Source organism: Aspergillus japonicus (genome assembly GCF_003184785.1).
Source record: "Aspergillus japonicus CBS 114.51 unplaced genomic scaffold BO86scaffold_1, whole genome shotgun sequence".
NCBI classification, from domain to species: Eukaryota; Fungi; Ascomycota; class Eurotiomycetes; order Eurotiales; family Aspergillaceae; genus Aspergillus; species Aspergillus japonicus.
The window spans coordinates 345,910-372,978 of record NW_020291638.1 but is presented as its reverse complement, the minus strand read 5'-3'; the positions used below and the strand labels follow the sequence as shown (position 1 = coordinate 372,978).

At 54.9% G+C, this 27,069-nt stretch overlaps 11 protein-coding genes across 11 annotated transcripts; 3 read left to right on the top strand and 8 right to left on the bottom strand.

Annotated features, from left to right (window-relative positions):
* Positions 1 to 1,242: 1,242 nt before the first annotated feature.
* BO86DRAFT_384511 (phosphoketolase family protein) lies at positions 1,243 to 4,632 on the bottom strand. The gene has a single exon (XM_025670903.1). The coding sequence runs from the start codon at positions 4,173 to 4,175 to the stop codon at positions 1,734 to 1,736; it is 2,442 nt and encodes an 813-aa protein (XP_025533264.1). The 5' UTR covers positions 4,176 to 4,632; the 3' UTR covers positions 1,243 to 1,733.
* Positions 4,633 to 5,501: 869 nt separating this feature from the next.
* Positions 5,502 to 7,079, bottom strand: BO86DRAFT_2449 (uncharacterized protein). Its single transcript, XM_025667120.1, has one exon. It carries the CDS (start codon positions 6,837 to 6,839, stop codon positions 5,913 to 5,915), a length of 927 nt encoding a protein of 308 aa, XP_025533263.1. The 5' UTR covers positions 6,840 to 7,079; the 3' UTR covers positions 5,502 to 5,912.
* Positions 7,080 to 7,855: 776 nt separating this feature from the next.
* BO86DRAFT_2140 (purple acid phosphatase family protein) lies at positions 7,856 to 10,243 on the bottom strand. Its single transcript, XM_025666868.1, has 4 exons — positions 9,722 to 10,243; positions 8,950 to 9,645; positions 8,447 to 8,887; positions 7,856 to 8,373 (listed from the first exon to the last, which is right to left on the bottom strand). The coding sequence occupies exons 1-4, from the start codon at positions 10,075 to 10,077 to the stop codon at positions 8,004 to 8,006; spliced, it is 1,863 nt and encodes a 620-aa protein (XP_025533262.1). The 5' UTR covers positions 10,078 to 10,243; the 3' UTR covers positions 7,856 to 8,003.
* Positions 10,244 to 11,016: 773 nt separating this feature from the next.
* On the bottom strand, positions 11,017 to 12,456 carry BO86DRAFT_394169 (uncharacterized protein; the record flags this gene model as incomplete). Its single annotated transcript, XM_025673174.1, has 1 exon — positions 11,017 to 12,456. The coding sequence occupies one exon, from the start codon at positions 12,454 to 12,456 to the stop codon at positions 11,017 to 11,019; it is 1,440 nt and encodes a 479-aa protein (XP_025533261.1).
* Positions 12,457 to 12,970: 514 nt separating this feature from the next.
* BO86DRAFT_394168 (A4/G1 family peptidase) lies at positions 12,971 to 13,811 on the bottom strand (the record flags this gene model as incomplete). Its single annotated transcript, XM_025673173.1, has 2 exons — positions 12,971 to 13,401; positions 13,445 to 13,811. 2 exons carry the CDS (start codon positions 13,809 to 13,811, stop codon positions 12,971 to 12,973), a joined length of 798 nt encoding a protein of 265 aa, XP_025533260.1.
* Positions 13,812 to 14,928: 1,117 nt separating this feature from the next.
* Positions 14,929 to 17,154, top strand: BO86DRAFT_405417 (ankyrin repeat domain-containing protein; the record flags this gene model as incomplete). Its single annotated transcript, XM_025674083.1, has 2 exons — positions 14,929 to 16,218; positions 16,743 to 17,154. The coding sequence occupies exons 1-2, from the start codon at positions 14,984 to 14,986 to the stop codon at positions 17,152 to 17,154; spliced, it is 1,647 nt and encodes a 548-aa protein (XP_025533259.1). The 5' UTR covers positions 14,929 to 14,983.
* A 191-nt stretch (positions 17,155 to 17,345) lies between these two features.
* On the bottom strand, positions 17,346 to 18,257 carry BO86DRAFT_2088 (uncharacterized protein). Its single transcript, XM_025666814.1, has 2 exons — positions 17,809 to 18,257; positions 17,346 to 17,747 (listed from the first exon to the last, which is right to left on the bottom strand). Exons 1-2 carry the CDS (start codon positions 18,187 to 18,189, stop codon positions 17,691 to 17,693), a joined length of 438 nt encoding a protein of 145 aa, XP_025533258.1. The 5' UTR covers positions 18,190 to 18,257; the 3' UTR covers positions 17,346 to 17,690.
* Positions 18,258 to 20,696: 2,439 nt separating this feature from the next.
* Positions 20,697 to 21,182, top strand: BO86DRAFT_394164 (uncharacterized protein; the record flags this gene model as incomplete). Its single annotated transcript, XM_025673172.1, has 1 exon — positions 20,697 to 21,182. One exon carries the CDS (start codon positions 20,697 to 20,699, stop codon positions 21,180 to 21,182), a length of 486 nt encoding a protein of 161 aa, XP_025533257.1.
* Positions 21,183 to 21,241: 59 nt separating this feature from the next.
* BO86DRAFT_351091 (uncharacterized protein) lies at positions 21,242 to 22,231 on the bottom strand. Its single transcript, XM_025669412.1, has one exon. It carries the CDS (start codon positions 22,201 to 22,203, stop codon positions 21,508 to 21,510), a length of 696 nt encoding a protein of 231 aa, XP_025533256.1. The 5' UTR covers positions 22,204 to 22,231; the 3' UTR covers positions 21,242 to 21,507.
* Positions 22,232 to 22,717: 486 nt separating this feature from the next.
* On the bottom strand, positions 22,718 to 23,950 carry BO86DRAFT_384507 (zinc-binding alcohol dehydrogenase family protein). Its single transcript, XM_025670902.1, has one exon. It carries the CDS (start codon positions 23,863 to 23,865, stop codon positions 22,795 to 22,797), a length of 1,071 nt encoding a protein of 356 aa, XP_025533255.1. The 5' UTR covers positions 23,866 to 23,950; the 3' UTR covers positions 22,718 to 22,794.
* A 567-nt stretch (positions 23,951 to 24,517) lies between these two features.
* BO86DRAFT_423993 (DHS-like NAD/FAD-binding domain-containing protein) lies at positions 24,518 to 26,081 on the top strand (the record flags this gene model as incomplete). The annotated part of the gene is made up of 2 exons (XM_025675429.1): positions 24,518 to 24,738; positions 24,795 to 26,081. A coding segment is annotated over exon 2 (1,186 nt), but the record flags the coding sequence as incomplete, so codon positions are not given.
* Positions 26,082 to 27,069: the final 988 nt, after the last annotated feature.

Here is a 27,069-nt window from a genome sequence, read left to right as displayed (position 1 = left end):
GGATGTATTGGTTGGTGTTCCTCCACACTGCCTGCTAGGCTCTTTGATTTACCTCTCTGTACTATGTGACCATCTCCGCCAATGCCAAATTAGTCATTGAAGTTGTGGACTCTGAGTTATTGTATTAGTTGCATGACAGCGTAGCTGGAGCTGCTCAAGCTGATCGATCTTTGTAGAGATTTCCCGTAAACCGTTCTTCCCTGTCAGTGAATGGGTGGAAATAAGGCCTGCAGCTATGACAAGGATAGACCCGCTCAAAGAACTACTATAGGGTCGAGGTGGGGTGAATGGGGCGATGGCTTGCAAGCAAACGAGGCGCGGCAGCAGCCGGGCACCAGGGTCTTGATGCTGAGAAGCGTAGGTTGCAGCAAAGGCTTATGCAACTTATGCAACCACACTACTCCGTACTTTAAGCTTGAGGTGGCTGACTGCTCCAAACACGTACTCCTAGTCTGTTCTTGCGCGGCTACAGCTCCATTTTGTGTCAACACATCAATACGTGTATATGTATTAAGAAGTGCCTAGCACCACGAGAGGACAAACTTGCTGTTTACATCAACAGGCAGCGCTGTTCTTCATCAAACGGGTGGAAATCAGGGGGCGGAGGCTAAGAATAGCCAGCCAGTGACAGCCGCCCAAACCCTGACGATCGGGAGTCGGCGGCCGATCGGATCGGCGGCTCAGCCTCGTTGAATCAAAAGCTCTCCCAGCCACCCAACACAACAATCATCCTGTCAGACCCTTTGACTGGCGGGGATTGTCTCATTTTGTTGCCCACCTTTCTGTGATGGGGTACGGTTGACTGGTTATAAAGTGTGCTGGATGCCCAAATTACTGCTCTATCAGAACTCAACTCCATCAAGCACTCACTACCAAACAATCCAGATACGCTTACCCATTTAATCTACCTAACTTCTACTTCTGCTTCTACTTCTAACAACAACAACAACAACAAAAAACCACCAAAATGCAACTCCCTACCCTCCTCACCACCTTCCTCATCGCAACCACCACCACCGCCTTCCCCACTGTCCCGCGAGAATCCCTCCAACCCCTCCAAATCACCGCCCTCACCGCCCGCACCCTCTCCGACCTCGACTTCGGCCTCTTCAACATGACCCTCACCGACCCCAACACCGACTCTCCGCCCACCATCTGCAACGTGAACTGGTGCGTTCCCCTCCCCTTTCCCCAAAAAGCCCCTCTTCCTCTTCCCCCGCTAATGTTCACTTCCCAAAAGGCACCCTACCCAACCCGTCCCCGTCGCCACGACCGTGAAATGCTACAATCCCGCCTACGAGGTCAGCTTCCCCGAGGGACTGGGCAGCCACATCGACCGGTTCACGCTGCGCGTGCAGACGACCAATTCCAGTGCGCTGGTCGAGCAAGGGGAGGTGCGGTTGGACGCTTCCACGGATGCGCACTGGGTGTGCCGGAACCGCACGACGGAGTATATCAAGATGCAGTGTGCGTATTCGGGGGTGTTGGCGGTTCCGCTGTAGCGTCTTCCGGGGAGGGGATTGTTGAGGGGGTTGGTTTACGGTTTACGGATAATTGATGGGGTTTATGAGTTACGAGGCATGAAGATTGTTTTTGTGAGGTTCATTAGATTGTACTAGACTCCGGTATCGCATTGAACTGACTTGTTTGATACCACTGCGCATTCATTAAAGGAAAGGTCGTGGTCGTTGGGCGTGGGTTAGGGTAACAGGGAGCAGGGAAGCTGGGCTAGACTAGACACCCTCCGACTTCTTCTTCGGCCACTGCCACGTCCAATTGCGAATGTAGTCCGGATCCAACCCGTCGTCGAACGCCTTCTGCTTCGCGAGCAGCTGCATGTTCAGCAGCTTCTCGCGCACGCCCGCCGCCGTGTTCCCCAGCGACTGGGCGTGGTCGATGGCGTCGATGGCCAGACTGTAGCGGTCGGTGTTGTTGCGCACCGCCAATTCGAACGGCGTGTCGATGTTGCCCTTCTCGCGGTACCCGCGCACGCGGATGTTCTGCTGCCCCGGGCGTTTGTAGGTCAGCCGGTGGATGAGCCACGGGTAGGAGTGGAAGTTGAAGATGATGGGCTTGTCGTCGGTGAAGATGGACTTCCACATGCGGTCGGACATGCCGTGCGGGTGGTGGATCTTGGAGATCAGCCGGAAGAGGTCGACCACGTTCACGAAGCGCACCTTCAGCTGGGGGACGTGCTCGCGGAGCAGCGCGGTGGCGGCCAGGGCCTCGTGCGTGGGCACGTCGCCGCAGCAGGCCATGACGACGTCGGGCTCGTGGCCCTGGTCGTTGCTGGCCCAGTTCCAGATCCCCAGCCCCTTCGTGCAGTGCGCGATGGCCTCGTCCATGTCCAGGAACTGGATGTGGTCCTGCTTGTCGGCGACGATCACGTTCACGTAGTTGGCGCTGCGCAGGCAGTGGTCCGTCACCGACAGCAGGGTGTTGCCGTCCGGCGGCAGGTAGATGCGCACCACCTCGGGGCTCTTGTTGGCGACCACGTCCAGGAACCCGGGGTCCTGGTGCGTGAACCCGTTGTGGTCCTGCCGCCACACCGTCGCCGTCAGCAGGATGTTCAGCGACGCCACCTTCGCCCGCCATTCCACCTCCAGGCACTTCTCGATCCACTTGCAGTGCTGGTTGACCATCGAGTCGATGATGTGGATGAACGGCTCGTAGCTGTTCAGCAGCCCGTGGCGGCCCGACAGCACGTACCCCTCCAGCCAGCCCTCGCAGGTGTGCTCGCTGAGCATCTCCATCACCCGGCCCTGCATCGCCAGGTTGCCGCCGTCGTTGTCCTCCTCGAAGTAGTCCGCCAGCCACACCTTCTTGCCGGCCTTGTAGATCTCCGCCAGCTTGTTGGACTCGGTCTCGTCCGGCCCGAACACGCGGAAGTTGGTCAGGTTGCGGCCCACGACGTCGCGCAGGAACTTGGCCATGTTGACCATGCTGCCGCGCACCGAGACGCCCGGCTCGATGTCGGCCAGCGCGTACTGGCGGAAGTCCGGCAGGTCAAGCGGGCGTCGCAGCAGGCCGCCGTTGCCGACGGGGTTGGCGCTCATGCGGGCGTGGCCCGTGGGCGCGAGCGCCTTCAGCTCGGGGATCAGCCTGCCCTCCTTGTCGAAGACCTGCTCCGGGCCGTAGCTCTTCATCCAGTCCTCGAGCACCTTGAGGTGGGCGGGGTTGGTCAGCACGTCGGTGATAGGGATCTGGTGGGCGCGCCAGAAGCCCTCGAGAAGCTTGCCGTCGATCTCGCGGGGCGCGCTCCAGCCCTTGGGAGTGCGCAGGACGATCAGCGGCCAGCGCGGCCGGAAAGGCTTGCCAGACTCGCGCGCCTGCTGCTGGAACTTGCGGATCTCCAGCACGCAGTGCTCCAGCGTGGCGGCCATGGCCTGGTGCATGCTCTCGCGGTCGCTGCCCTCGACGAAGTAGGGGGTCCAGCCGTAGCCGTAGAAGAGGGAGGACAGCTCGTCGTGGCTGATGCGCGCCAGCAGCGTCGGGTTGTTGATCTTGTAGCCGTTCAGGTGCAGCACCGGCAGCACCGCGCCGTCGGTGATCGGGTTCAGGAACTTGGTGCTGTGCCAGCTGGTCGCCAGCGGGCCCGTCTCGGCCTCGCCGTCGCCCACCATGGTCAGCGTGATGAGGTTGGGGTTGTCGAAGACGGTCCCGAAGGCGTGCGAGATCGAGTAGCCCAGCTCCCCGCCCTCGTGCAGACTGCCAGGTGTCTCCGGGGTGGCGTGGCTGCCGATCCCGCCGGGGAAGGAGAACTGCTTGAAGAACTTCTGCATGCCCACCACGTCCTCGGACTTGTCTGGGTAGACCTCGGAGTAGACGCCCTCCAGGTACGACTGGGAGAGGATCCCAGGGGCACCGTGGCCCGGTCCGGAGACGAACAGGACATCCAAGTCATACTTCTTGATCAAGCGGTTCATGTGAATCCAGGTGAAGGATTGGCCGGCGTCGGACCCCCAGTGGCCGAGGAGACGGGCCTTGAGGTGTTCCTTCTTCAACGGTTCTCGTAGCAGGACGTTATCCCGGAGGTAGAGCATGCCCAGGCACAGGTACAAGCTGGCACGGAAATAGGCATCAGTCTTGCGGATCTCCTCCGCATCGAGGGGCTCGCCCTTGATGGTGGAGCGGGCGGCACCGTAGGCCGAGATGCTCAGCTCGTCGGAGGGCATTGTGAGAGGATGTGAGTAAATTGGGAATGAGGATTTAGGTGACGGAGAAAAACCTCCTTCTGCGTGACAGCTGTGTCCTTCTCATCTTTATAAGAAGGGTGGTATGGTCTGAGGGTAAAGGCACTCCCTCACGCACTCCCTCCCTCCCTCACTAATGCATCATCGACCGAATCTGGCCGGAAGTCCATGACGTCGTCAGGGCTGGCCACGTTCGGCGCTAGTCCTCTTTGGGAGCTGGGGGGTTTTCCCTTCGGCCGCATCGGTCGGGATTCTGGCAGGTTTTCTGTCCTTCGGTTACGAGATGGTTCGACTCGTTGCACCCTATCAGCGGTCGGATTCTATAGTGTTGAACACGGTCGGGGAACAGATACTGGCCGGGGGTCCTCGTATGGGCGTGGTTGACGTGGAGCCATCTTACTGCATCCACTGCATCACCCCATATGCTGTTGCGATCCCGCCTGCGGAGCTGCTGCAAGATATACAACCCACATGAGCCCACCCTGCATCAGCCCTGATGGCTCGGAAAAGAACGGGCAAAACAGCAATTGAGCTTCAAAAGCAAGACCGCCACAGTGGCGAGCATTCTATATCTCTTCAGTCTACGTGATCAATAAGTCCAGACAACAATGCGACCGTAAGCTTCGGAGTGACAGGGTGATCGTCTCTATAGCCGGCCCGCTTATGGCCAGGGTTAGAAGCACATGGCCCAAAACAGCTCGTTTCCCCTCATCTGGTACTTTTGCCAGTTTGGAGGGTGCATCTTGCCTCTCGCTTATCTCCCTTCCATGGATCAGATGCCGTGCTGTTATTGCAGGGAAAATTGGGAGGTGCATAAGTACAATGCAGAGGTCTAATGCACGCCGCAACGCTTCCCAGCACAGAGGATCTGGGCTTGGGGAGCCGCGGTCCGCCATGACGACACTCCAGCAGTGCAACAGGAATGGGATTATTGACTTATGATCCGTCACTCAGAAGGTGTTCAAAGGTGGGGTAATGTCCTTGTTTACGGTATTGGGAGAAAAGACCATGGAACAAGGCAGGCAGCTGGAATTGCATTGCCTGGTGCGTCGAGCCGAGCAATTCCGGGCGCATCCGGATGCGGACTACTTTCGGGCCTGCCGCTATCTGATCGCAAGTAGTTCGCAGCGAAAAGACCAGCAATGCCCTCGCCTTTATTTTCCTTGGAATAATGTTCCAGCAGGGATTGGAAATATTACGCCTCATGGCTCAGATGAGCTGGGATCCAAGTGCTTGAGCCTCAGTGGCTTCTAGCCAAACCTCCAGAAGCAGCCCTGAAAGCTATCGGTCACGGCTGGCTTGAAAACAAAGCATGTCTTGTAGGCGTCTCCGTGCAGATTCGCATAGCAAAGACTCTTGTCTGGGACGATGCAAGCATGATGATTTACACCCCCAGCTACGTCAACCTGTTTTCACATCAGCTGTGGTAGCGAGAATTGAAGGGACCTTCGACGCGGAGCAACGTCCAGTCATGAGGAACGCTCCAGGCACTGTACAAAGAAAAAGAGGAAGAAAAAGAGGAAGAGGAAGGGAGAATCTTAAGAACATCCAACACGAGTGAGTTCTAACAGACAGCAGAATGAAAGGAAGAAAAAGACAAGAGAAAGAAACGGAGATAGGAAGAAAAGTCATGACTATAATCACATGGATTGGAGCAAAAGCTACAGTAATCGACAGCCAGGAAAGACAGAAACAGGAAAAGCCCTCGGAAAAGAGGACTCACCAGAATGCCGCCAGCTTACAGATCGCACGCACCTCCCTCGCCAGCTGCTGCACGATCTTTGACACCCGCTCACGGTCATCCACCAGGCAAAGGAAGGGATCATCCCCTTGCTCCGGGTGGGTGCGCAGGGGCAGCGAGGCGGGATCCTTCGTCGGGCGGTCTTGAACCACACTCCGATCCCACGTATAGACGCCGACCCTGGAGCACTTGGCAAGCAAGAACGCCCGGCACGTCTTGCGCGCTTCGTCCGTCATCCCCATCTGGGCGACGAGTTCCTTGACCTCGTCCAGCGACGGGTCCAGGCGCTCCTTGTCGCCCCAGGCGCAGAAGACGCGGATGAAGGGGTATTCGACGAACGACTTCACCGGCTCCTTCTCCACTTCGTGCTCCTCCTTGTCTAGCTTCTCGGTCTCCTCCTCCTTGTGGGTGCTGCTCCGGATGAGACGATCCAGCGTCCTCGCGCGCTCGGGGAACGCCTCCCGCACCAGCTCCGAATGGTTCCCGGGGACCAGATCGATCACCACGAGCGCACAGTCCGTCAAGCGGCAGAGGGGCCTCTGGACGCACTCCGAGAGCCGGAAGTACCGCACGATCCCGGTCAACGGGTACCGCGCGTTGTAGATCTCCGCCGCCACCACGTTCGCGGGCAGCGTGTCGTCGAGCTCGTCGGGCAGGACCTCTCCGTCGCCCGCCAGCCCGAACGTGTCGCAGAGCAGCTGCGCCCACAGGTCCAGGGAATGCCCGGGCCGGGGGATCCACCACTCCTTCCGCTGGTTTTCCTGGGCCTTGAGGATTTGTGCCCGGAGGGGCTCGTCGTCCCAGTAGTTCCCGGTCTTGGACTCCGCGGTGCAGATGCAGCGGCTGGGGGCCGTGTGTACTTCGGTGTAGGGGTTTGCGGACAGGACAGCCTTGTTGGAAGACATTGTGAGTATCTTTCTGTGTACAGAGGGTTGAAGCCGAGGTAACGGGGTCGGTTGCGATGGTGTGTGTTGGAATGGGGGGTGTTGGGTTGAACCGGAGAGGGGAATGACCGTCGGTCTATTTATATACACCCCATGGCCACGAAAGTTCCGCAATTGCTTGGATTTCAGGCATTCGAATGAGGCAGTTTGTTGGAGCTCTTCCGCTGAAGAGTCGAGAAGATCAAAGCGGGGTGATCATGAAAGGCATGTCGGGAATCATCTTCGATGTTCTGTTGTGGCACCGATTGTCTTGCAAGCTTTCCTTGAGTCGTGGATGCGTGTCCATGGACTTGACGTTGACATGATAAGGTGGGCTTCCCGGTGGAAATGATCATATCTCAATCTGCCGATGAAGCACGTGTCTTGCAGGCATGATGAGACAGAGTGGTGGTTGCTTGTCAACTAAGATCTCGCAGGTCTGTTCAGTATCAGCCGGAAGATAGATTCATCTTGCCAACGAGCTCTCGCGTACAGATCTATGTCACTACCATGTTTCGAGGCGATTGTTGCGGAGACGAGACAATGCAATCATGAAGGACAATCCCTGTCCTAGGGAAGGGAGCCACCGGAGATGGATGGCTCAAACACAAAATCACCATCCTTTGCTCAAAGCACTCGGGCCCTGGCCTTCTCTCCTCTCCTCTTTCATCGCGCGTCAGTCGAAGGAACCTCAATGCAGCACAGACGGAGATCGTCACGGAGAGGCCGGCTCGCATACATCAATCTCTTTATACGGCGATGCAGTCACATGACTTCAATTGAAGGGCCGGACGTCCATCGATATGACCACGAGTCTGTCAGCATAATCCAGCATCTGCAATCGGTTTGAGTTGAGGGAACATGTTTGCATAGTTGAGCTCGAATCGACACACCTCGCTCGGAAGACGACTGATGTCGCAGGAAACTCTTGCTCAAATATTGGGCTCTTGCATCAGGAGGTTCCGTACAAAATATTAATGGCTTCAGGGAACAATGAACCTGCGCAGAAAAAGAAGCGGCGTCCGGGCACCGCAGCACCCATCCTACCCACAGCAACAAGAATAATCATATTATCATTGACAAGGCCACTATACATACATCATCATCATCCATACCATTACACCTACTTCACCAAGCTTTTCTACTCTATGCGCGAAAGCCAGAATACCCCTTCCCACTGCCCTTCCCCTTCACAGCCGAGGGCTTCAGCAAGGTGACCTCATCCCCAACCGACCCATCATCCCCACGAATGAACTGCCACTTGACCTCCGTCTCGCTCTTCACCGTCAACTTGCTGAACCCGTAGTGTACGGTATCCAGCACAGCGGTGATGTTCGTCAGCCCCTGGCCCTCGCTGAACTCACTGTGGCTCTCGATGTTGCCCGCCATGCCGTTGATGATGTGGGTGATCGACTTGCCGTTGTTGGCGATGTAGGTATTGTTGTTGACGACGCTGGCGGTGTCGATGGTCTGGTTGGCGCCGAGAGGGTACAGCCGTTCGTACCAGTGGATGTGTCTGTTGTTCTGGGTCAGCTTGTCTGCAGTGGAAGCGAAGAAGGGGTTGCAAGGGGCGAAGGGGCCAAACTTACCCCGAGAAGTAAGCATCCACGCCATACTTCAGCAACAAGCCCTCAAAGGCCTCGCGCACGTTGAGCTGGTACGACGAGTACGCCGAGCTGTACATGGGGCGGTGGCTCATGACAAACACCCAGGGGGTCTTCTTGCGGTCGACCTTGGCCAGGTCCTGCTGCAGCCACTTGTACTGCGCATAGTTCTTGGTCTCCTTGTAGCTGCCGTCCACCGCGCCGAAGGGTCCGCTGTCCGTGATGAAGGTCTCCTCTGCCGTGGGGTGCGTCTCGTTGCCCTTGATATCTTCCGCGAAGGGCCACTCCGGGCTGTTGGCGAAGTCGGTCTCGCCGTCGATCGAGACAAAGTGCGCCAGCCCGTAGTCGAACGAGTACCAGAAGTTGCCCACGCCGCCGGTTTCTTCGCCGGGCATGCGAAAGCGGTGTTGGTAGGCGGTGAAGTTCCTGCATTGCATGGCTTCGTTAGCGCTCATGATAGTAGGGGAAGTGGGGAGGGGGGGGGTCACCGTTGAGAAGGAGGACAGCTGTAGTAGTTCAACTTATCCTCGGCGGCAGTGCCGTTGGCGATGTCATCGTTTAGATACGCCGTCAGGATGTTGCCCGGTCCATCGAATTCCGCGCACGCGGCTTCGTGGTTGCCCGGCATGACCATGTAGGGGATCTTGACCGTCACGTTGCTGAGCCACTGCTGCCACAGGTCCCAGTTGGACTCGTAGATGACGCTGACATCGCCACCCTGAGGACCGCCTTGGTTGGGGATCTCCCCCGCGGGGAGCGGCTTCTTGTACTCGTCCGGCAGCGGCAGGTTCCCGGGCAGCTCCGTGCTGGTGCCATTGTAGCAGACGTCCCAGGAGGACTCGCACGCCAAGGTGCCTTCGTACCAGTCGTCCGCGTAGCTGATGTCACCACCGTGCCAGGCGAAGGCCGTCCCCTCGTTGGCCGCCTTGATCAGCTGCTTCTGCGTGCCGTGCGCATTGGTGTAGCCCATGTCATTCAGCACGGCGACGCTGAAAGAGCCCTTATCACCGGCCTCGCGCGCGGTCTTGAAGCTCAGCACGTCTGACTTGGTTGTACCGTTGGCGGCCGGGATCTGGTAGTAGTAGGTGGTCCCTGGCTCGAGGTTCTCCAGGCTGACCTCGTGGAAGTACTCGCTGCACTGGGTGATGATCTTGATCTCGGAGCAGGACGGCGTGCGGGCGTAGCTGATATGATGTTAAACGCAATTCTTCTTTTTCTCTTTTCCTTTATCTTTTGATAGCACGAGGCTTGGATGCTTACGTGTGGGTATAACCGCGGGCCACCTTGTTGAGCTGGTGAGGACTTTTGCCCCAGATCACAGAGGGGGTCTGACCCAGCCCGAAGGGGGTCTGGTAGTGAATGTGCATGCCCTTGGGGATGTACGACAAGGAGATGACGTTCACATTGTTGCGAGGGTTGGCGCTGGCGGGCCGGACAGCGGGGGGCTCAATCAGACGCGGAAAGCCCTTTCCATTGCCATTGACAGTCGGGTCCACCCAGTCTCCCACGGGAACGGCCGGTCCCGTGTATGGATAGCGTTCGTCGGCGACAGGGCGTGCTTGAGCAAGCGTGGCGGAGAGGGCCACCAGCAGGGCGGATGCAGCAGCGGTCTTCATGGTCGCGTGCCTTCAGGACCGTACAACAGTATCGACGTGAGATTGATCGTTTCAACTGGCGTGCATGCTCGGGAATTTGGGAGCGACATGAGCGCGGTTTTTATAATTTATCGCCGGCATGTTTATCTCTCAAATTGTATGCAGCAGATAAGACGGCACAGCAAGGCACGATGCCACACGTGTAAGTCCCCCGAACAGCAATTGGCCAAGCCCGTCGGCTAGAGCAGGCCATCTTAGCTGCAGTAGACTGGCCATAAGGACATTAGTGTGATGAAAAGCTGATAATGAGCCGACGATGGTTGGCGATAAACCTGGCAGTGGGGAAGAATCAATCAAGCATTGCAGGTACAGAGGAAAAGGCGGAGATTCCCGACAGTGACCATGTGCCTGCATTGCTCCCCTTCCATTGGTCGACAACTGCCAGGCACGGCGGGTGGCCTGAGGCCTATAACGAAAAAACAGCGCGTGTTGATTGGACACGAGACAAAAGCACGTGTGTGCAGCATCAGACCAATCACATCGGCTGGTGTGTATTAAAGAACTTTAGGCCTGAGGCCGCGACTTCCACTGAGATGAATTACTTGGTGGCGCTCCTGCGATAAATTTCTTGAATATGGATCCTGGGCTGGTCGCTACGACATTTCTGCATGTATATTGTGTTTATCAAGCATCAGACAGTTTTCCATGTGCTTACACTCGGAGCTCAAGGCAGGCAACGTTCCAGGCCTTGAGCTATCGTGATAATATTATACAGGGTCGATCAAGAAACTGATGAAGAAGGCTGTCTGGTGGAACATGGCTGCGATAGATGCTCTATCCAGCTTAGCATACTCTCTCACTCAGTGCTATTGGATGGGATGTAGGCATGTGGAACTTAGGAAATCCAGCGAATGGCAAATATAATCAGGATGCGTTTTCGAATCGAAGCTATTTCGTCGATTATACTCCCTTGTGAGCACACTCCCAGGCTTCCTGCTCCTCCAGACTGGGCTCATCGTTCTTCGACATTCCGAGGGCGAGCAATATCCCATCATCATTCAGCGGGGGACTTTCACTCCCGCGCATCGCCTCCCACGGCGGGGAGGCCTGCATGCGCGCCTGAGCCCACTCCTCCTCCGAGAACGACGGCTCGTCGTACTCCAATCCTATCCCAAACGGTTGAAGATCTTCTCGAAGTTGGGTCAGCCGATCCCATGGATACTCCAGAATCTCCGCGAGACAATACAGCTGCGGCCTGTATCGGACGCAGATCGTCTGGAGCGCTGCCTGCCTGGCCCGTGCCGCGTGGGCCAACCCCCGGATCCAGCGGGCCTCGACTTCCCCGAACACGTGACAGGAATCCAGAACATGGCCACTCTCGCCATAGTCTAGTTCGAGGGTCGTGAGACGGGGCGCGCAGAGAAGGGCATCCGCGTGGGCGGGCGTGAAGCCGAATGGCGGGTGTTCTTCATCCTGCTGCAACGTAACATATCCTCGGATATGCCACCAGGAGAGCGTCAGGCGCTCCAGGGCGTTGAATCCCCTGGTCTGAAAAAGCTTGTCTGGACGGAACTTGTGGATGTAGCCGATGTGGATGGTTTCCAGGGTGTCCTTGTGGGCGGAGAGCCATGCACTGAGCTTGGAGAGATCCAGATCGCATTCCGGGTTACTCCCACCCAGGAGCGAGGCGTGGAAATGGATCAAGGCTCTGGGCCAGAGAATCAGCTCTCGGGTGGCGGCGGAGTTCTCTTGGTAGTCTCGGATACGAAGGGTGGAGAAGTGAGCAGTGGCCTTTGTGCTAGCCGGTAGGCAGGAGGGCTTGTTCGCCTTTTGTTCTGCGCCCACAGTGCGTCCCCCAGTCGGAAGGGCAACGCCATCGAGCTCCAGTTGGCGAAGGCTGGGCATCTGAACGTTCTCAAGTATGTCCCGCACGGTAAGGCCTTCGCGATACACACAGCTTAGAGTCAAACTCTCCAGTGTTGGCATGCTCTGAGAGGCCCGGTGAACCAGGCCCCATGTTTGGTCTGGGTATCGCTCCCATCCCCCGCAGAAGGTTAACGCTTTGACATTGGTAATACAGGTGATGATATCACACACGATATAGAAATTGCGTCGGTGGATTAGGTCGAAATCTGGGATCTGAACCTCAAGACGCTTGACACTCTCCCGACATCCTGGCCGACGCTGTAGGGCGGCAAACAGACTTTCTAGGGCTGTGCGGGAGGCCACCCCAGCCAAGACGTCACAATACAGCAGAGGAAGTACAACCTGTGTCAGGCGATGACAGACTAACACATACTTCCGCAGTTCTCTGTGAGCTCCGTAGCAACTGGCGACAACGTCCTCAAAAATGTAGGTCAGGATCTCTGCTGGAAGCCGGAGGAGCAGTGGCACTTTCATGACGAGCGGAAGTGGGTAATTGGCTATTAGACCTGCAACTGGCAATTTGAGCTGCCGGCTGGCAATGTCGCGATATGACTCCGGCAAGATATCTCATATAGTGACACCGCATGCCATATGTAATTCGAGATTTAGTGAGGCCTGGCTTAGGCAGCTACAGGGGATGCCTGGACACCACTTGACCGCCCTCGTTCCTTACATGGCTATTGCAGCAAGGGGGGCGACTTCGTAGAGAGTCTCATTGTCGATACCTCCTCTGAGATTTGCTTTTGACTAATACCACCCATGCGGTAATACGCAACAGTACCTTTAGTACGATTGGAAAGAACTTATGTATTTCCTTTTCCGAGTGATATATAACTTATCCGCCCCCGTTAGTTGGCGGCCACGCTCCCTGTATTGCACTACGATTGAATATATATGTCTTTCCTTGATATCTAAACATACTCCACCAAAATACCAGACCCATCATTCACAACACTTGCCTTGGCCACATATTTCTTAGTGCTCAGGTTCACCAGATCCACCAGCGCCACCGCCGTCTCATCGTCCTCACCTCCACGGTGAACGTCAAATTCCCCGCTGCGGCTCCCGCCGTCACACCCGTGAACGTGACGGACCCAAAGTCCAAGAACGACACCGTCTCCCCGCTACTCTGGTAGTCCTCGACGATCCACTCGGCCGACTGGCCAGTCAGTGTGCTAGTAGCGTCCGGCGCAGTGTCCGTCGCGGTAGCCCGTTGGCCGGTGCTCGTGTTTTCAATGACCGCCACTCCCGCGGACGAGGAGGTCGCATACACGGTGGCCACGATGACATCCCCACCCTTAATTGCCAACGCTTCCGGGGAGAAATCCACCGCGTTGACTGGGTAACATTCATACCACGCGGTGTAGACGTACTCGACTTCGTCGGCGAAGGAGGATGCGGCAATCACGTCGATTCCCGCTTGGAGAATGGCGCCCGTATTGACGAAGCCGTCAATTCCGACCCAGATCGAGGCGGCCTGGCCGGCTGTGATAGCTGTAGTCGGTTGGGATGGGTGCGGTGAAGGTTGCGGCCGCAGAGGTCAAGATGGGGGTGGAGGCGAGGTCGGCGCTGAGGAGGGCCGCCCCGGCCCAGTTGGTCGTGTAGTAGTAGGGGGTGTTTTGCTGGCCTGTCAAAAGGGATTCGACTGCTGAGGAGCTGGCGAGGAGCCCCTGCTGTACCGCGGCTTGTGGTGCCTGCTTGATCGGCTGGTGCTGGAAGCCAGGGCCCTTCGATCTCGCTAGGTTGCTGCTGCTGCTGCGAGCGCTGGGGGCGCCCTGCCCTGCTGCTAGTTGGGCAAGTAGCAAAGCCGTGGAAAGAAAGTTCTTCATACTGTCCTGTGGTGTACGCAGCGTTTGCTTGTTGTATATCGGGTTTAGGCTAGGAGGAGAAGAATTGGCCCGTTGTACGCCGTCCTCAATAGAGTTTTAGGCCACAAGGGTGAAAGAGACTTTGAGAGGTCAGGGAGGGATAATACGCTGCTTCTGCTACTTATAGTGCCAGAAGCCCCTTTTTTGTCTGTCAATTCACAGCTCTTGTGTGGGTTCGACTTGACCTTCTTAGGGTTACCTACCATCACGCTCAGCCATGCGCGGACGTACGTCTCCACAAGGTGGGCCATATCTTCACCTGCTGTCTCGCGTGGTTCATAAACCTCACTAGGCAACTGTGGACGATTACGGTTCTCGACGCACGGGACCTTGGTATATGTTATGCTTGTGGGTTCACAATAATGCTTTTTGTTCTTTTGCATATTCGCTGGCGGTGGATAGTCCACTCTCTGCCCGAGTGCTTCCGTCACCATAGTAATGGAAAAATGATCTGGTACTTGATCGCAAAGATATATTTACACGATAAAGGAAGAGAAGGTGTTCCGGCGTCAACTAGCACAGAAACGAAATTGAAAAGACTTGTCAAAGACATCCAGGAGGCCCCACTCACTCTTACACCAAGCCGACAGCCTGCAGCCTATACACTCACTGTTGCATTGTTGTTGCTAACCGAGGGTCTGGATAACGACGCCCTTGATATCGACGTCTGCTAAAGCTTTCTTTGACATTGTTCCTTGGTTTCAAAACTAATATTCTATCGTTTGCAGCGACATTTGCATATTTCAGTGCCGGTAAGCGTGACCCTGAATATACTAGGGTACTTCGACAAGAATCCAAAGCGCTGATTAGAAGAACTGGCGTAGGTCTATACTTGGATCAGTGCAGTCGGAGAAGTGGATAATGCAAGAACCCTGAGGTTGCGGATTGAAAGCGAGGAGTGTGAAGATGTGCCACTGAAATGGACGTGTTTAATGCTCATAGCAGTATGGCAGTGGCTGCAGTTTCCCTCAGGGCTCTGTTGTCAACAGTTGTATTAGTCAGACAGACGGAACAATATCCGACAAAGCTGAAATTCCAGAACCCAACAACATCATCACCCCTTAATTTTGCCTCTTTAGCGATTTCTCTGTGCCCATTGTCTCTTTCTCTCCTCTGAGCATTAAACCGAATCTATGGCATATAGCACACTACCCAGCGAGCTGCACCTGCTCATCGCAGAGTTTCTCGCGGAGTCTCCGGACTCAGAGGATGCCTTCAATGCGCTAGCACGCACCAACCGTACCTTTTACATGCAGTACAACCCTTTTTTGTACAGATACCACGTTGCAAGTCATTCCAAGCGACCCCCAGCACCAGCATTTCACTGGGCTGCTAAGAATGGAAGACATGATACGCTAGTCCGGCTCCTCGACGCGGGCGCAGAGCCATACCACCCTCGAATTTGGCAGGAGAAGCCAATGTCAACCGGGTGGACTGGGCTCCGGCCTTTACATCCAGCCCGACTTGCTGCCGAGAAGGGTCATGTTAGATTTCTCGAAGCCATTTTCGATTGGGAGCAAGAGGACCCGGGGAGTGCCGGAAGCTTTGGTAGCCGGCTAGGTAAACGGGGTTACAGTGTCCTTTTTGCCGGGGCAGCCCTTAACAACCACCTGCCCGTGGTGCAGATGCTGCTAGCCCGTGGCGTTGACCCCTGGGGTAAGAATACTTTATTTCTTTCTCAGGGTGTGCGACTGCAGAAATTCAGTTCGGAGCTGCTGCAGGTGCTTCTCGACGATGCTAGGCATCGAGAGCATCTGCAGCCCTTCACCAACTGGGAACCTGTTCACATGGCATTACGGTATGCAGTGGAGCAGGCCCAGGATATTGAGGCAACCAGAATAATCCTCACAACCGGGGTTAATGTTAACTTCCTCTATTCCGATGACCCGATGATTGTGGTCCGGCGACCTTTGCATTACTGTCACCAACCGGACTTGTATCGGCTCCTCCTTGAGGCGGGTGCCGATCCGAACATCGACAATAACGACAGATGGGGGGCTCTCTCCTCCGCAGTAGGGAACTGTCACATGCAGGCCGGCCGATATCCAATTTCGGCAGAAGCAAAGGGTCGGCGGTGGGAGAGGATTCAGCTGCTGTTTCGGTACGGCGCAGACCCCGCGCGAGCCGGGGGAGGTTGGGCGCTGCACGGCGCACTACGCGACGCAGATTATGGGTTGGCAGACCTTCTAGCCGATAAGGGGGCGAGAATCAGTGTCGTTGAGCTAAGCGATGCGGATCAAGCTCGCTTACATCGCGCAGTGGAGGAGCGTGAGTGGGATACGGTGATGGAACTTACTCCAGTCAATTGGTCTATGGAAGGATATGCTGGTCCAGGTCTGATGAAAGACGCTTGCAATCGGACTTTCCCGTATGCTGCACCATCCAGCAGACCACTTCCAGCAAGACCCAGGATTTGCAGGAGAAGAAATCCACTGCGTATGGAAGACTATATCGGCCACTTAAACAAAAGAAGGGTGCGATACGACTAGTGTAACTAGGTTGTACATCCCAATTTGTTACTCATACAAGCGTGTACGAGCATTCACGACTACTGAAATCAGTCCGATGTTCCCCGCCCCTACAGCGGACTAGGGCAAGAACTGCTCCACTAGCCATACAACCAACAACAAACGGCGTTTCATACTAAATTGCTTCATCAAAATCTAGCATGAATGGTAGATAATAACTTTTTCTTGTTGTGAACAAAGTATTAATCATTCCCATAACTGCGCTTCTCCTTCCTCGTGTCAGAGCCTCAAGGGTCAAGATCATGCAGTTCTACCCCCTTGTCCTTTCTTGTCTCCTGGCCCAGGCCGTGGCATCCCCTCGACTCCAGAAATGATGGCTGAACGGGGACACTGCCACCGGTATCACCGATCCGGATGTTACCAGTGACTGTGAGTATTGGGCCAACGACGTCTCCGCAACCGACACCTGTGCGGAGCTGGAGAAGTACTTTGATGCCACTGTCGCTGAGCTTCATGCCTGGAATCCCTCGCTGCTGGAAGACTACTGTGTGCTGATTGAAGGATGGAGCTACTGTGTCGAGGGCCCGGCCGTAACTGTCACCGCGGCTGCGTCTACCACGACGAATACCGCGATCCCAGTTGTCATTTTCACCGAGGTGACCGATTTTGTGAACAGCACGATCCTTGCAGCTGCAACTGCTACATCTGCATCGGCCACCACTGTCACTACCACCTCAACCGCCACCTACTCAGGTGGAGTGCCTTCACCAACGCAGAGTGGTCTCGTGGGGACGTGCAATGCGTATTACTACGTGATTCATTTTCTCTCGAGTTAGGAATCTCAATTGGGACTGTTGTCTGACTCATGACCGGGCTAGTCTTGGAGGTTAATTTTCATTCACATTGATGCGTCCTCGCACTAACCTTTGTTCCACGGTGTCAGGTTGGTCGTCCAAAGCCTATACGGCATACTTTTCAGGCAAGGTCAACGGATGCAAGTCCACGGAAAGCGGAAAAAATGAGATGATGAAATTAACAGGTGGTGAAAATTGAGTCTTCTTGGTGTCTTCGTGTTTATTGCTGATGATCTTGTTTGCAGAAAAAGTCTGACCTCATGGTGAGAATGGCAAGCGGATAGAGGACCGCGGGAGACGGCCGAAAAGAGAATTCGTGCATGGCTATTCACGGAGCTGAATGCTGCTGTAATTCTTGTTGCCGTTCGTGACGTAGGCTTGGTGGTGACATGCTGCTGCCTTTCTGCGCCGGATTCCCTCAGGTGAGTCAATTTTCTCGTCCCCTCATCGAGGCTGCGGATCTGCGCCTTCAACTCGTCACTTCGAATGCTGAACTTGATTCTCTTGGTGAACTCAAACTAGCCATCCTTGCTGGGTTGATTCTCGATGAGGGTGGAAAGGGCCTCGTGGCCGCACTGTGAACCCAGGTCAAAACTCATGCGTCCATTCTTGGCTGCATCTAGGTTATCGCAATACCTGGGGGGTGGATACCAATCCACTGATCCTGGCAACGATATCTTGCAGAATCCCCTCGCATTCCGCGACCGTAGCCGTGTAGAAGATTGATGCGAGCCCCATATGATCTCGAAGCGCATCCGTTTGAAACATGTTGAAACCAGTGTCATTAAGCATATCAATGATGTCTGTCTCCGTCAAATCTGTCTTCTTGAGTGCCAAGCAGATGTCGGTCTGGATCAAGAATTCTTGCTCTCGCAATGACTGAATCAATTGGTCCAAAAGGACATCTTTCTTTCTGATCAGCCGAATGGTTTTCTTGGTGCTCTTGCAGGCATTCAAAGCGGATAATACCAGTGGGATGGCACCCAGCACGACGCCCACAACCTCGAAACCAGACATAACGATCAGAAAATGCTGGGTCAAGATGTATTGGGGAAAGGGAAGGGATAAGCGAGCGTGTCGGGAGAGTGATTAATGGATGCAGTGGAGAGAGAGAGAGAGAGAGAGAGGGAGAGAGGGCGGGGCCAACAGATAGTCAGGTGACCATTTTTTCCTCTGTTGTTTGTTGTCCTCCCCTCCTCGTCAACCTCTTCAACCACTTCAACTGCGAATCTCAGCTCACTTTCCCATGTCCTTAATTATCCTATCTATATGCTTCAATCACTACAAGTATGGCGAACCGGCTGAAAGGCAAGACCCTGGGCAACGCTGCCCTCGATGTCCGGTCACGGTTTTCATACTTGCAACACTCGATTGCACCCCGGATTGCTGCTATTGTCAATCGAGCGCAGCAATTTGAAGTATGGGCGACGAACCTTGGGCTCTTTCGCCTAGGCCACAGCTCACTGGAATACCAACTACGAGACGCGCCGTTCTTTGGCGAATACACCATCCGACTTTTAGAGAATTTATTCAGACATCTTGGTCACCGTGTGTCTTCTTCTCTTCACATTCGTACTGTGTGATTCTTATGAACTGATCAATGTGGAGTCTCCGAGATCCTGCGCGCCTCATCCGAAAGAGGCAAACTCCAGAGCCGCCCTCAGGCAACGTGACGCATGTGCTGGCGATGACCTGGTGGAAGGATCTGATTCTTCTGACGATGAGGAAATCCAGATCTTACTGGTGGAGAGCGCGACTGCCACCATCGACAAGCTCTACCGTCTCGCTTTCAAGATTCATAACCCCACACTGAGGCTGGGGCTCTCAAGGGCACTCGAGTATGAACTAATCGACCCTGAGACAGGTGTGAATGTCGTGGATCAACTCCGCCAGAGGGAACAATCTCATGTCGAAGAGCTATTTGCTTCCTATCGTTCCGCCTCGCCCACGAACTTCCAGAACCACTTTCTTGTCCTGCGCCTAGCCAATGCCAACACTCGCAGGAGGCAGCATTTTGGCTACTGGAGGAAGAGCAAAACCAAGTTCACGGCCACAACTCGGCCCGCAGTAGCTGGTGAGCCTGCCACGGTGCCGTCAGCCCAACCACGGAAGCCAGCGGAGCCCAATGCCCCTCTTCGTCCAATACCAGCTTCCCGACCATCGACTGCGACGTATCTTGATGCCTCCAAGATCGAACTAGAAAATGATGTCTCCGTGAACTCAAGTCATAGCGTGGTATACAGTTCCCAAGACGACAACAGTGACCCTGTGCAGATCCCGCCGCCACCAAGACACTTATTGAACGGAGAGGTTTTTGAATGCCCTTATTGCTTCACTCTCTGTCCGCGCAACATGCTGGAACATGGCTCTTGGCAGTACGTATCTATGCATTCAGTCTTGGCGTAGCATGCGTCGCCAAAGCCTAACAGAACACACATCCTACGCGATCTCCGTCCTTACATCTGCACTTATGAAGGCTGCAGGGAACCAGATCAGCAGTATGACACCTTTGACGATTGGATCAAGCATGAGGTCTTTGCGCACCAGAATCGAGGCCTCCAGGGCTCTCTCGGTGAGCATAAGCTGATGGCAGGTTGGGAGCCACGTGAGTGCCCGTTTTGCCTGACGGAGGCCGACCCGTACCACATCGCGTCGCATGTGCGAAGGGTAGCCTGCTTCTCGCTATCATGGTTTGTCAACGATGACTTTGACTCCTTTGGAGGAAGCCGATTGTCTGAGAAAGTGGCAGCTAGTACGGAGAGGACCAGGACGTTAGCCTCAGGAACAAGGAGTCCATCCACCGTTTCAGCGACCAGATCGGGTGTTGGGGTTATGGACACGAGAGAAAGGAACTTGGAATGATAGGACGTCATCTCGTGGGGCGTTTCCATCGATGCGATGCTGACTCGCTGCCTTGATCCTCCAATATCATATACCCCCAGTAAAATGTCCTCAAGCTACATCGGAGAAATTTCGCCTAGTAGCATATCGACTCCACTCATCTGTGTCCATTTCAAACTCCGAAAATACGACCGAACGTGACAATTTGCTAGGTAGTAATTGGCATGATTAAGAAAGTCGTGATACCTCAATTCCCAAGTACTTCTCCAAGCGACACGCTGCCCCTGTCCGTAGGTCTTCCTACAACTGAAGACGCGGGCAACATGATGTTCCTTTTCTCTCGCGGCGGGGTATGTGGCGACGATGAGGTAATTCTCTGCAAGTGGCCGAAAAAGGCCGGCCTCTGAATTGTAGTGATGAGTGAAGCGATGGGAAACAGCGATTGCTCGTTTGTCTGTGCAACAACACTTTTTGATTGTGCGTCTTCCCCTTCGATAAGACTCACCCAAACAAACGCACAGGTAGAGGAAAGCATACCCCATGGAAGCCTTCTCATTTCGCCCGGCGTCTCCCTTGCTCTTCCTCTCTCCTTATATTACCCCAGACCCTCACAGATTATCTCTACCGCTACTCTACCCGGACCCCCATTTCTACAAAGCAAAAGACGTCCCACAACACCAACGATGTCTCAACCCCACGAAAACCCACTCATCCACGACCTGATCAAGATCCCAGCATCGGCACTGGCCGCGAGCCGTAACAACCCCAGACTGACCCTCATGCTCTTGCCCAATGACCCCGATACTATCGCCAACGATTGGGAACTCGCGATATCAAAAGCGCGGCAGGCGTGGCAGGCGCAGCGACACGCGCAGCCCGATCTGCGCCGGGTGATTCTGGGAACGGTCCTTTTCTATCAAGACTGTGTGCGAATCCTTGTCGAGACGCGGCCGCAGGGGGAACCTGAGTTCTATGAGGCCTATGGGCAGGACGAGTTCTATACCTCAGGCGCAAGTGCTCAAGTCTTCGACAATGCGGTCCGCCTCGCGAGTCTGTTCATCCTTGAGTCGGAATCAGGATCGTTTGGCATGTATCCAGAAGTAGGTTTAATTGGGCGTTTGAAGACGGCGGGGAGTTGGGTCGGTTCGTTTCTCCTGAAGAAACGTTGAACTGAAAGCATGTTCTGTATTCAGGAGACTGGATGCGATTATTACCGGACACAAATGCCACATTTATTTGCTGATAGGAAAGATTAATGTGTGTTGCCTGTCGTACGTGGGATTGGCTAGCACCACTGTAGTCTTCTTTCTCTTGCTCGGTACTACTATCCACACAACTACCCCTAGGGTTTGACAGTAGTGCAAGTATCCTCAAGAGGCGGGTCTTCAGCATCACCAGCAGATTTTCCGGAAAGGCACATTATTTCGATGCCATAATGTACATAGTGTACCCTCTCATTGCACAAAACAAGCATCTACTTCGTTCATAATGGGTTTAATGAATCTCGTCCGTTTCGTCCTCGTCTCCGACCCGCGATCTAAACCGATTTCCCTTTTCACGTCGTTCTCGCTGTCGAGTCTGTGCATGAACCTTGTTTGGACGCCGCTTTTGACCTAGGGAGTGCTCAGAATCCTCCCCTTCTTCAATATCGCGATGTGTTTTATTCACATTCAAGGCCCAGAGCTGCAAAACACCATCCCCATCTTTGACGGTAACCAGCCGCCGGGCTAGTTCCTCCACAAACGCCACACTCCGATGACGGCCTTCTTCGCAACAGATTGTCACCACGATATCGACCTCTGCACCATCAACGGCGAGCTCTGCGCTGGCATGGCCATGCAAACTCGGGGACGTATCAGTCTGCGAGGCGGCCTGTTGAAGTTCTTCCCGCGCCGTGGAACACAGCGGCTGTGCGCAGCCTTCTTGGACCGCATTGACTATCTCCTGTTGGACCTTGACCAAGGCGGCCTCGACCGCATCATTCTGGAGGAACTCCTTCTGCAATCGCCGCGATAGGCCGGTTGCGTTGACCCGCAGATTGCGGGGTGGGTTGGGCAAGTGTCGAATGTTGTAGGCTAAGATTTGGTAATATCGTGCCTCCCGAGGTTGTTGTACCACAGGCCCGTTGGCATGGCCATATGAGATAAGTGAAATCTGAACTGATGTTGTACGGCTGAGAGGGGGCTCCATTGTAGGTTTCAGTCATATAGTCTTATTATTGAGCAAGTATCAAGGAGATTGCAGGAGTCAGGAGAATTGTTGTTTTGTTGTTGCTGTGAGTCATTCTTGGTAGTAGCTTAGTCAGACAAGTTTTGATAACTTCACGTAAGCACTAAGCAAGTCGCTAACTATACAACAAGGTAATTTATCTTGATATTGGCGAGATTTACTTACCGTGACTCGCCGGGATGTCCCACTACATACCATAATTCGTCGGCTAAGGTGTCTTGGTAGCTACCACCCCTGCATCCACATTATGGTTCTCCCACGTGACCACAGAGGAGGTTGCAAGGGAGGGAAGTAGCTTTCTTAGGGCTGTTTACTTCTTCACTCATTCCTGGCAGCAGCTAGAGCATTCCCTGATCGCAATCTTCACACTGAATCCCTTGCATACAAAGCTTCGTGCGTGATCAACATTATAAGCATTATATTATCATATCATCCTATAAAAGGTATCCGGAATTGAGGAGATACTAAGTTATTCCCGTATTTCAACCGTAATTCACCTGACTCGACCGACGTGTGCATGTTCCCCAGGTACTAGACATTGCTCACTGCCGCTCAAAGCCTAATCTGCCAATGTCCAGTCACAGAACCGTCTGCATAGCCATCGAGAGTCCGATTCACCGCATCCACGTCCAACCCCTCGATGACTGACGATTCCGTGGGGACGAGTTGCCCGGCCTCCACCCACTCGGTGACCCGCTCCCACAGCGGCGCCGCCGTCGCGGGCCGCACCGCCGACAGGCCGAACACATTCAAGGTCTCAAAGCCTGCAGGCTTGGGCGCGGACAGCTTGGACTCGTCCACGGGGCCCGTAGGGATCAGGCGAGCCAGCTTGCCCTTCCGGGTATTCGACAGGGCCTCGACGCCGATGTACTGGTTCTCGGGCGGATTAATCGCGTCGTAGACGTAAGCCAGATCATCCCCGACGATCGCCCGCACCTCCGCCGCGATCTCGGCGCCGGACTTGTGGGCGCGATCAATGACGTGCGTCGCTCCCAGGCGCTGGGCCTCGGCTGCGCTACGCGCGCTCCCCACCACAATGATGCGGCCGATGCCCGCCAGCGCAGCCAGCTGGATCCCGAAGCGACCCGTGTTGGAGCCTCCTCCAATGACCAGGAGCGATGTGGCGTGGTAATCGAATCCAGATGAGGAGGAGGGCGTCGCCCAGGGCGCCGGGATCCCCAACGCGCTCTCGTCGAATAGGGCGACGGCTGGGGCCACCAGGTTGGTCGGTAGCGTGGCAAGTTGCGCGTCGGTGAAGCCAGCCGGCACCTTGGCTGAGTAGCGGGCGTCGAGAATGGCGTACTCCTGCAGCCCGGCCGTGTCGTTGCTGTTGGCGAGCGTCAGCCCGGCTTGGCCGACGATATGGTCCCCCTCCTGGTAGCGGGTGACGTTGGGACCGAGGCGGGTGACGACGCCGACGACATCCGCGGCCAGTACTGCGGGGAGGAACTCCTGGATGAAGAGGCCGTAGTTGCGCGACTTGGCGTCGTGGGGGTTGAGGCCGGCCACGGTGATCTTCACCAGGACTTGGTTCTCCGAGGGCTCGGGAATGGGCCGCGTGCCCTTGGTCAGCGGCTTGCCGATCTCCGTCACCAGCAGCGCGGTCTGGGATTGTTGGGACATTTGGTGTGTACCTTTGGGTTTGCGTGTGGATGTAGAAGTTTAGGTCGCAGGAGGGCTATAGTGATGATATTCTGATCGAGGTGGGAAGTTGCTTGCTGGAGGTGTTATCTGGTGTGATGAGTTGGGCTTCTTATATAGACGTGGGGCACCCCCGCATTCGCTGTGATTACTCAATCAATCAGCGCGCGCCCCGGCTTACCAAGCTGCATCAGATCATGACTTTTGTAATCAAGTCTACCATTTTATCTCTAGTAAGATCTCCCATCGTTGTGAAAAAATATCTAAGGCCTTCTTTGTCAGTCCAAATGTACTATATTGCACGAAAATAAGCTCTGACGTGCTCAATGGCGTGCTTGAATACCAGTAATATTCGCCAACACCATTGTATCCCACGTCATCCATGCTAAGGACATGATCACCCTTGGGCCGGCTGCCTCAACACTGTCCAACATGCCAACAACTTGTCCGCCACTATCGTACCCATGTAGCATTGTGGATCGTTGGTATGTGACTTCCACCTTCGGAAACCATTAACTTCGCCTCAAAGTAGATGAGCCTGGATGATGCAGCCAAAAGAGGCTGTTGGCATGTGTCATGCTATTACTGTCACTGTTAGGACTCGCTGACAAGCGCTGGGGAGCGCCTGCCTTGTGCGGGTATAAAGAGAAATAGACAAAGTTTTCTTGAGGTCGCGCTTATAGATCAACAAGTGAATCGAAAATTCTAATCTCTCAGTGCGCGGAGAAAATAGATTGGAACGTCGTTCGTTCCTAAACCAACACAAGTAGCACATCATGGGCTCCATTACAAAGCCCATCATCGGCGCCGAAATCTTCCATGAAATGCTGCATCAGCTCGGAGCGAAAGCCGTCTGTGAGTAGGCCCCGAGATTCCAACGAAGTGTGCTGAGAGGGTATCTATGATGCCAGTCGGGTACAATGGCGCGGCGGTCGTCTCGATCTTCCACGCTATTTACCAGTGCTAGTACTTCACCTTTATTCTGCCTCGTCATGAACAGGGGGCCGGCCACATGGCGCAAGGCTACGCCCGTGCCACTCAAAGGCCCGGCGTGGTGCTGGTCACCTCTGGCCCGGGTACCTCCCACATGGTGACCCCGGTTTTCGCCGCCGCCATGGACAGTACTCCCCTGCTAGTCTTTTGCGGGCAGGTGCCGCAGCAGGCTATCGACACGAACGCCTTCCAGAATGATCCCAACCGAACAGATCATACAGCCGTGCGCAGAGGCCTGCTTAGCCGTCACCTCCGTGATGGCTCTGCCTTCGATCTTGGTGGAGGCGTTTCGGACCGCAGAGCGGGGTCGACCGGGTCCGGTGGTGGTGGCCATCCCGAGGAATATCTCGACTGCTTCTCTGGACGGACCGAAGTGAGATGCACAGTCATGATGAGCCTCCCTCTTGCCGCTGAGCGGGGCGTATGGGAAGGTACAACGGGGACCCCCGGGATCACAGATGAGCAGATAGCAACGATTGCGGAGATGCGCAACCAGTCCGAGCGACCGCTGATACATGCCGGCCAGGGGGTGGTGATATCCTCTCGTAGAGCGGAGATGGTAAACGAACTGGCTCTGTCCGCCAAAAGCCCAGTGGCCACCACACTTTTTGTGCTGGGGTGCTTCAATGACGAAGATCCGAAATCTCTGGGGATGGTCGGCCAATACGACTCGGCTGCTGCAAACCTAGCGGTTCAGGAAGCAGACCTTCTGCTGGTCTTCGGCGCGCGACTTGACGATCGAGTAGTCAGGGACTCCAATATGTTTGCCCTGAAAGCAAGGACATCATTGCTGGCGGAAAGACTAGGCTTGGTCCAGATCCACATTCACAAAGCGCATTTGAACCAAGTTATCCCCGCTAGGGAAGCCGTGGCGTGTGATGTCGGCGATGCGATCTTTCGAGTGCTGCCACATGTCCACAGTCGCTCCTCCAGACCAGGTTGGATGGGGCAGCAACTCACATGGAAGAAGCTCTATCCATTCAAGTACGCACAGCATGATGGAGGACCGATTATGCCACAGGCAGTCCTCGAAGAGCTAGACCGCCAGCTCCAAGGACAATCGAAGCCGGTGATTGTCACCACCGGGTCGGGCAGCACCAAATGTGGACCACGCAATACCTCCAGTGGAATAGGCAGCGCAAGATCATTACCTCGTGCTCCCTGGACACAATGGGCTTCGGCCTTCCAGGGTCATTGGGGCCAAGGTCGCGCGTCCGGATGCGTCGTTCCGGCTGGTGGCGATCAGAATTTTGCAAAGATGGAGGATGAACTTCGTTGGGTGGCGACAGCCTTTCTGGCATCTTCTTAGCGCAATGCAGTATGCAGGTCTAAATTACGCCTGCCTGCCGCATGCTTTATAACACCGCTCCTGGTGGATTAGGGCTTTCCGAGTAATCCGACCAGTCTCACCCGTACCGTTGAGCATAGCCTTTCCTAAAACATTCGATGAGTGGCAGACGTGGCACCAGACAAAGCAATGCCCGAACAATGAAGACTGGACAGTTCATATGCACGTCAGCGGAACAAAACGGACCTGTGGCCTTACTGTATGTCAGTTTCACGAAAGTCATATCCGTCGAGAAGATGCGCAGTTGGCGAATGAGGGCTTTTGTAGATCCAGTCGAGGGTAGGCCAGTAACAAACATAAGTCGGCACCCCCGTTGTGGAGCCGCCCAAAGGAAGAGATGCATAGAGGCGATTCCAACAGGTTTCTCTCGTTCTGAATAGAACACCCACCAAGTCTTCCTAAAACAGCCTAAGTTGACAGGGAGAGAAGCACGACATCGCCTAGTAGTCCACAAAACCTGTCGGGTATTCCGAAAAGCTTGAGTGAGAGGACTTGGAAAGCGGGCCACAGGATGGACATATTACTGTAAGTAGGCAATCCTCGGAGTAAAACCGTAGGCTAAGCGGTATGCAGGGGAAGAATAGAGAAGAGAGGGTGCGTGAATGAAGTGGTGGGGGTTCTCCAGCAGTATGCCGGTCAGTCATAGAGGCTGTTTCTGGCTCCCTCCTTGATGTCTGTCAGAATAAGAATCCTGTTCTGTATCTTCTACGTAATCAGCTGTTGAAGTAGTAGCAATCGTCCTCTGTCAATCTGCCAATACGCATAGTTCTAGTATCCAGATCATATTCGTTGCCCAAGATCTCAAATTCTCGAATGCTGGTCTCTCTTCGCCAAACGCCCTTACG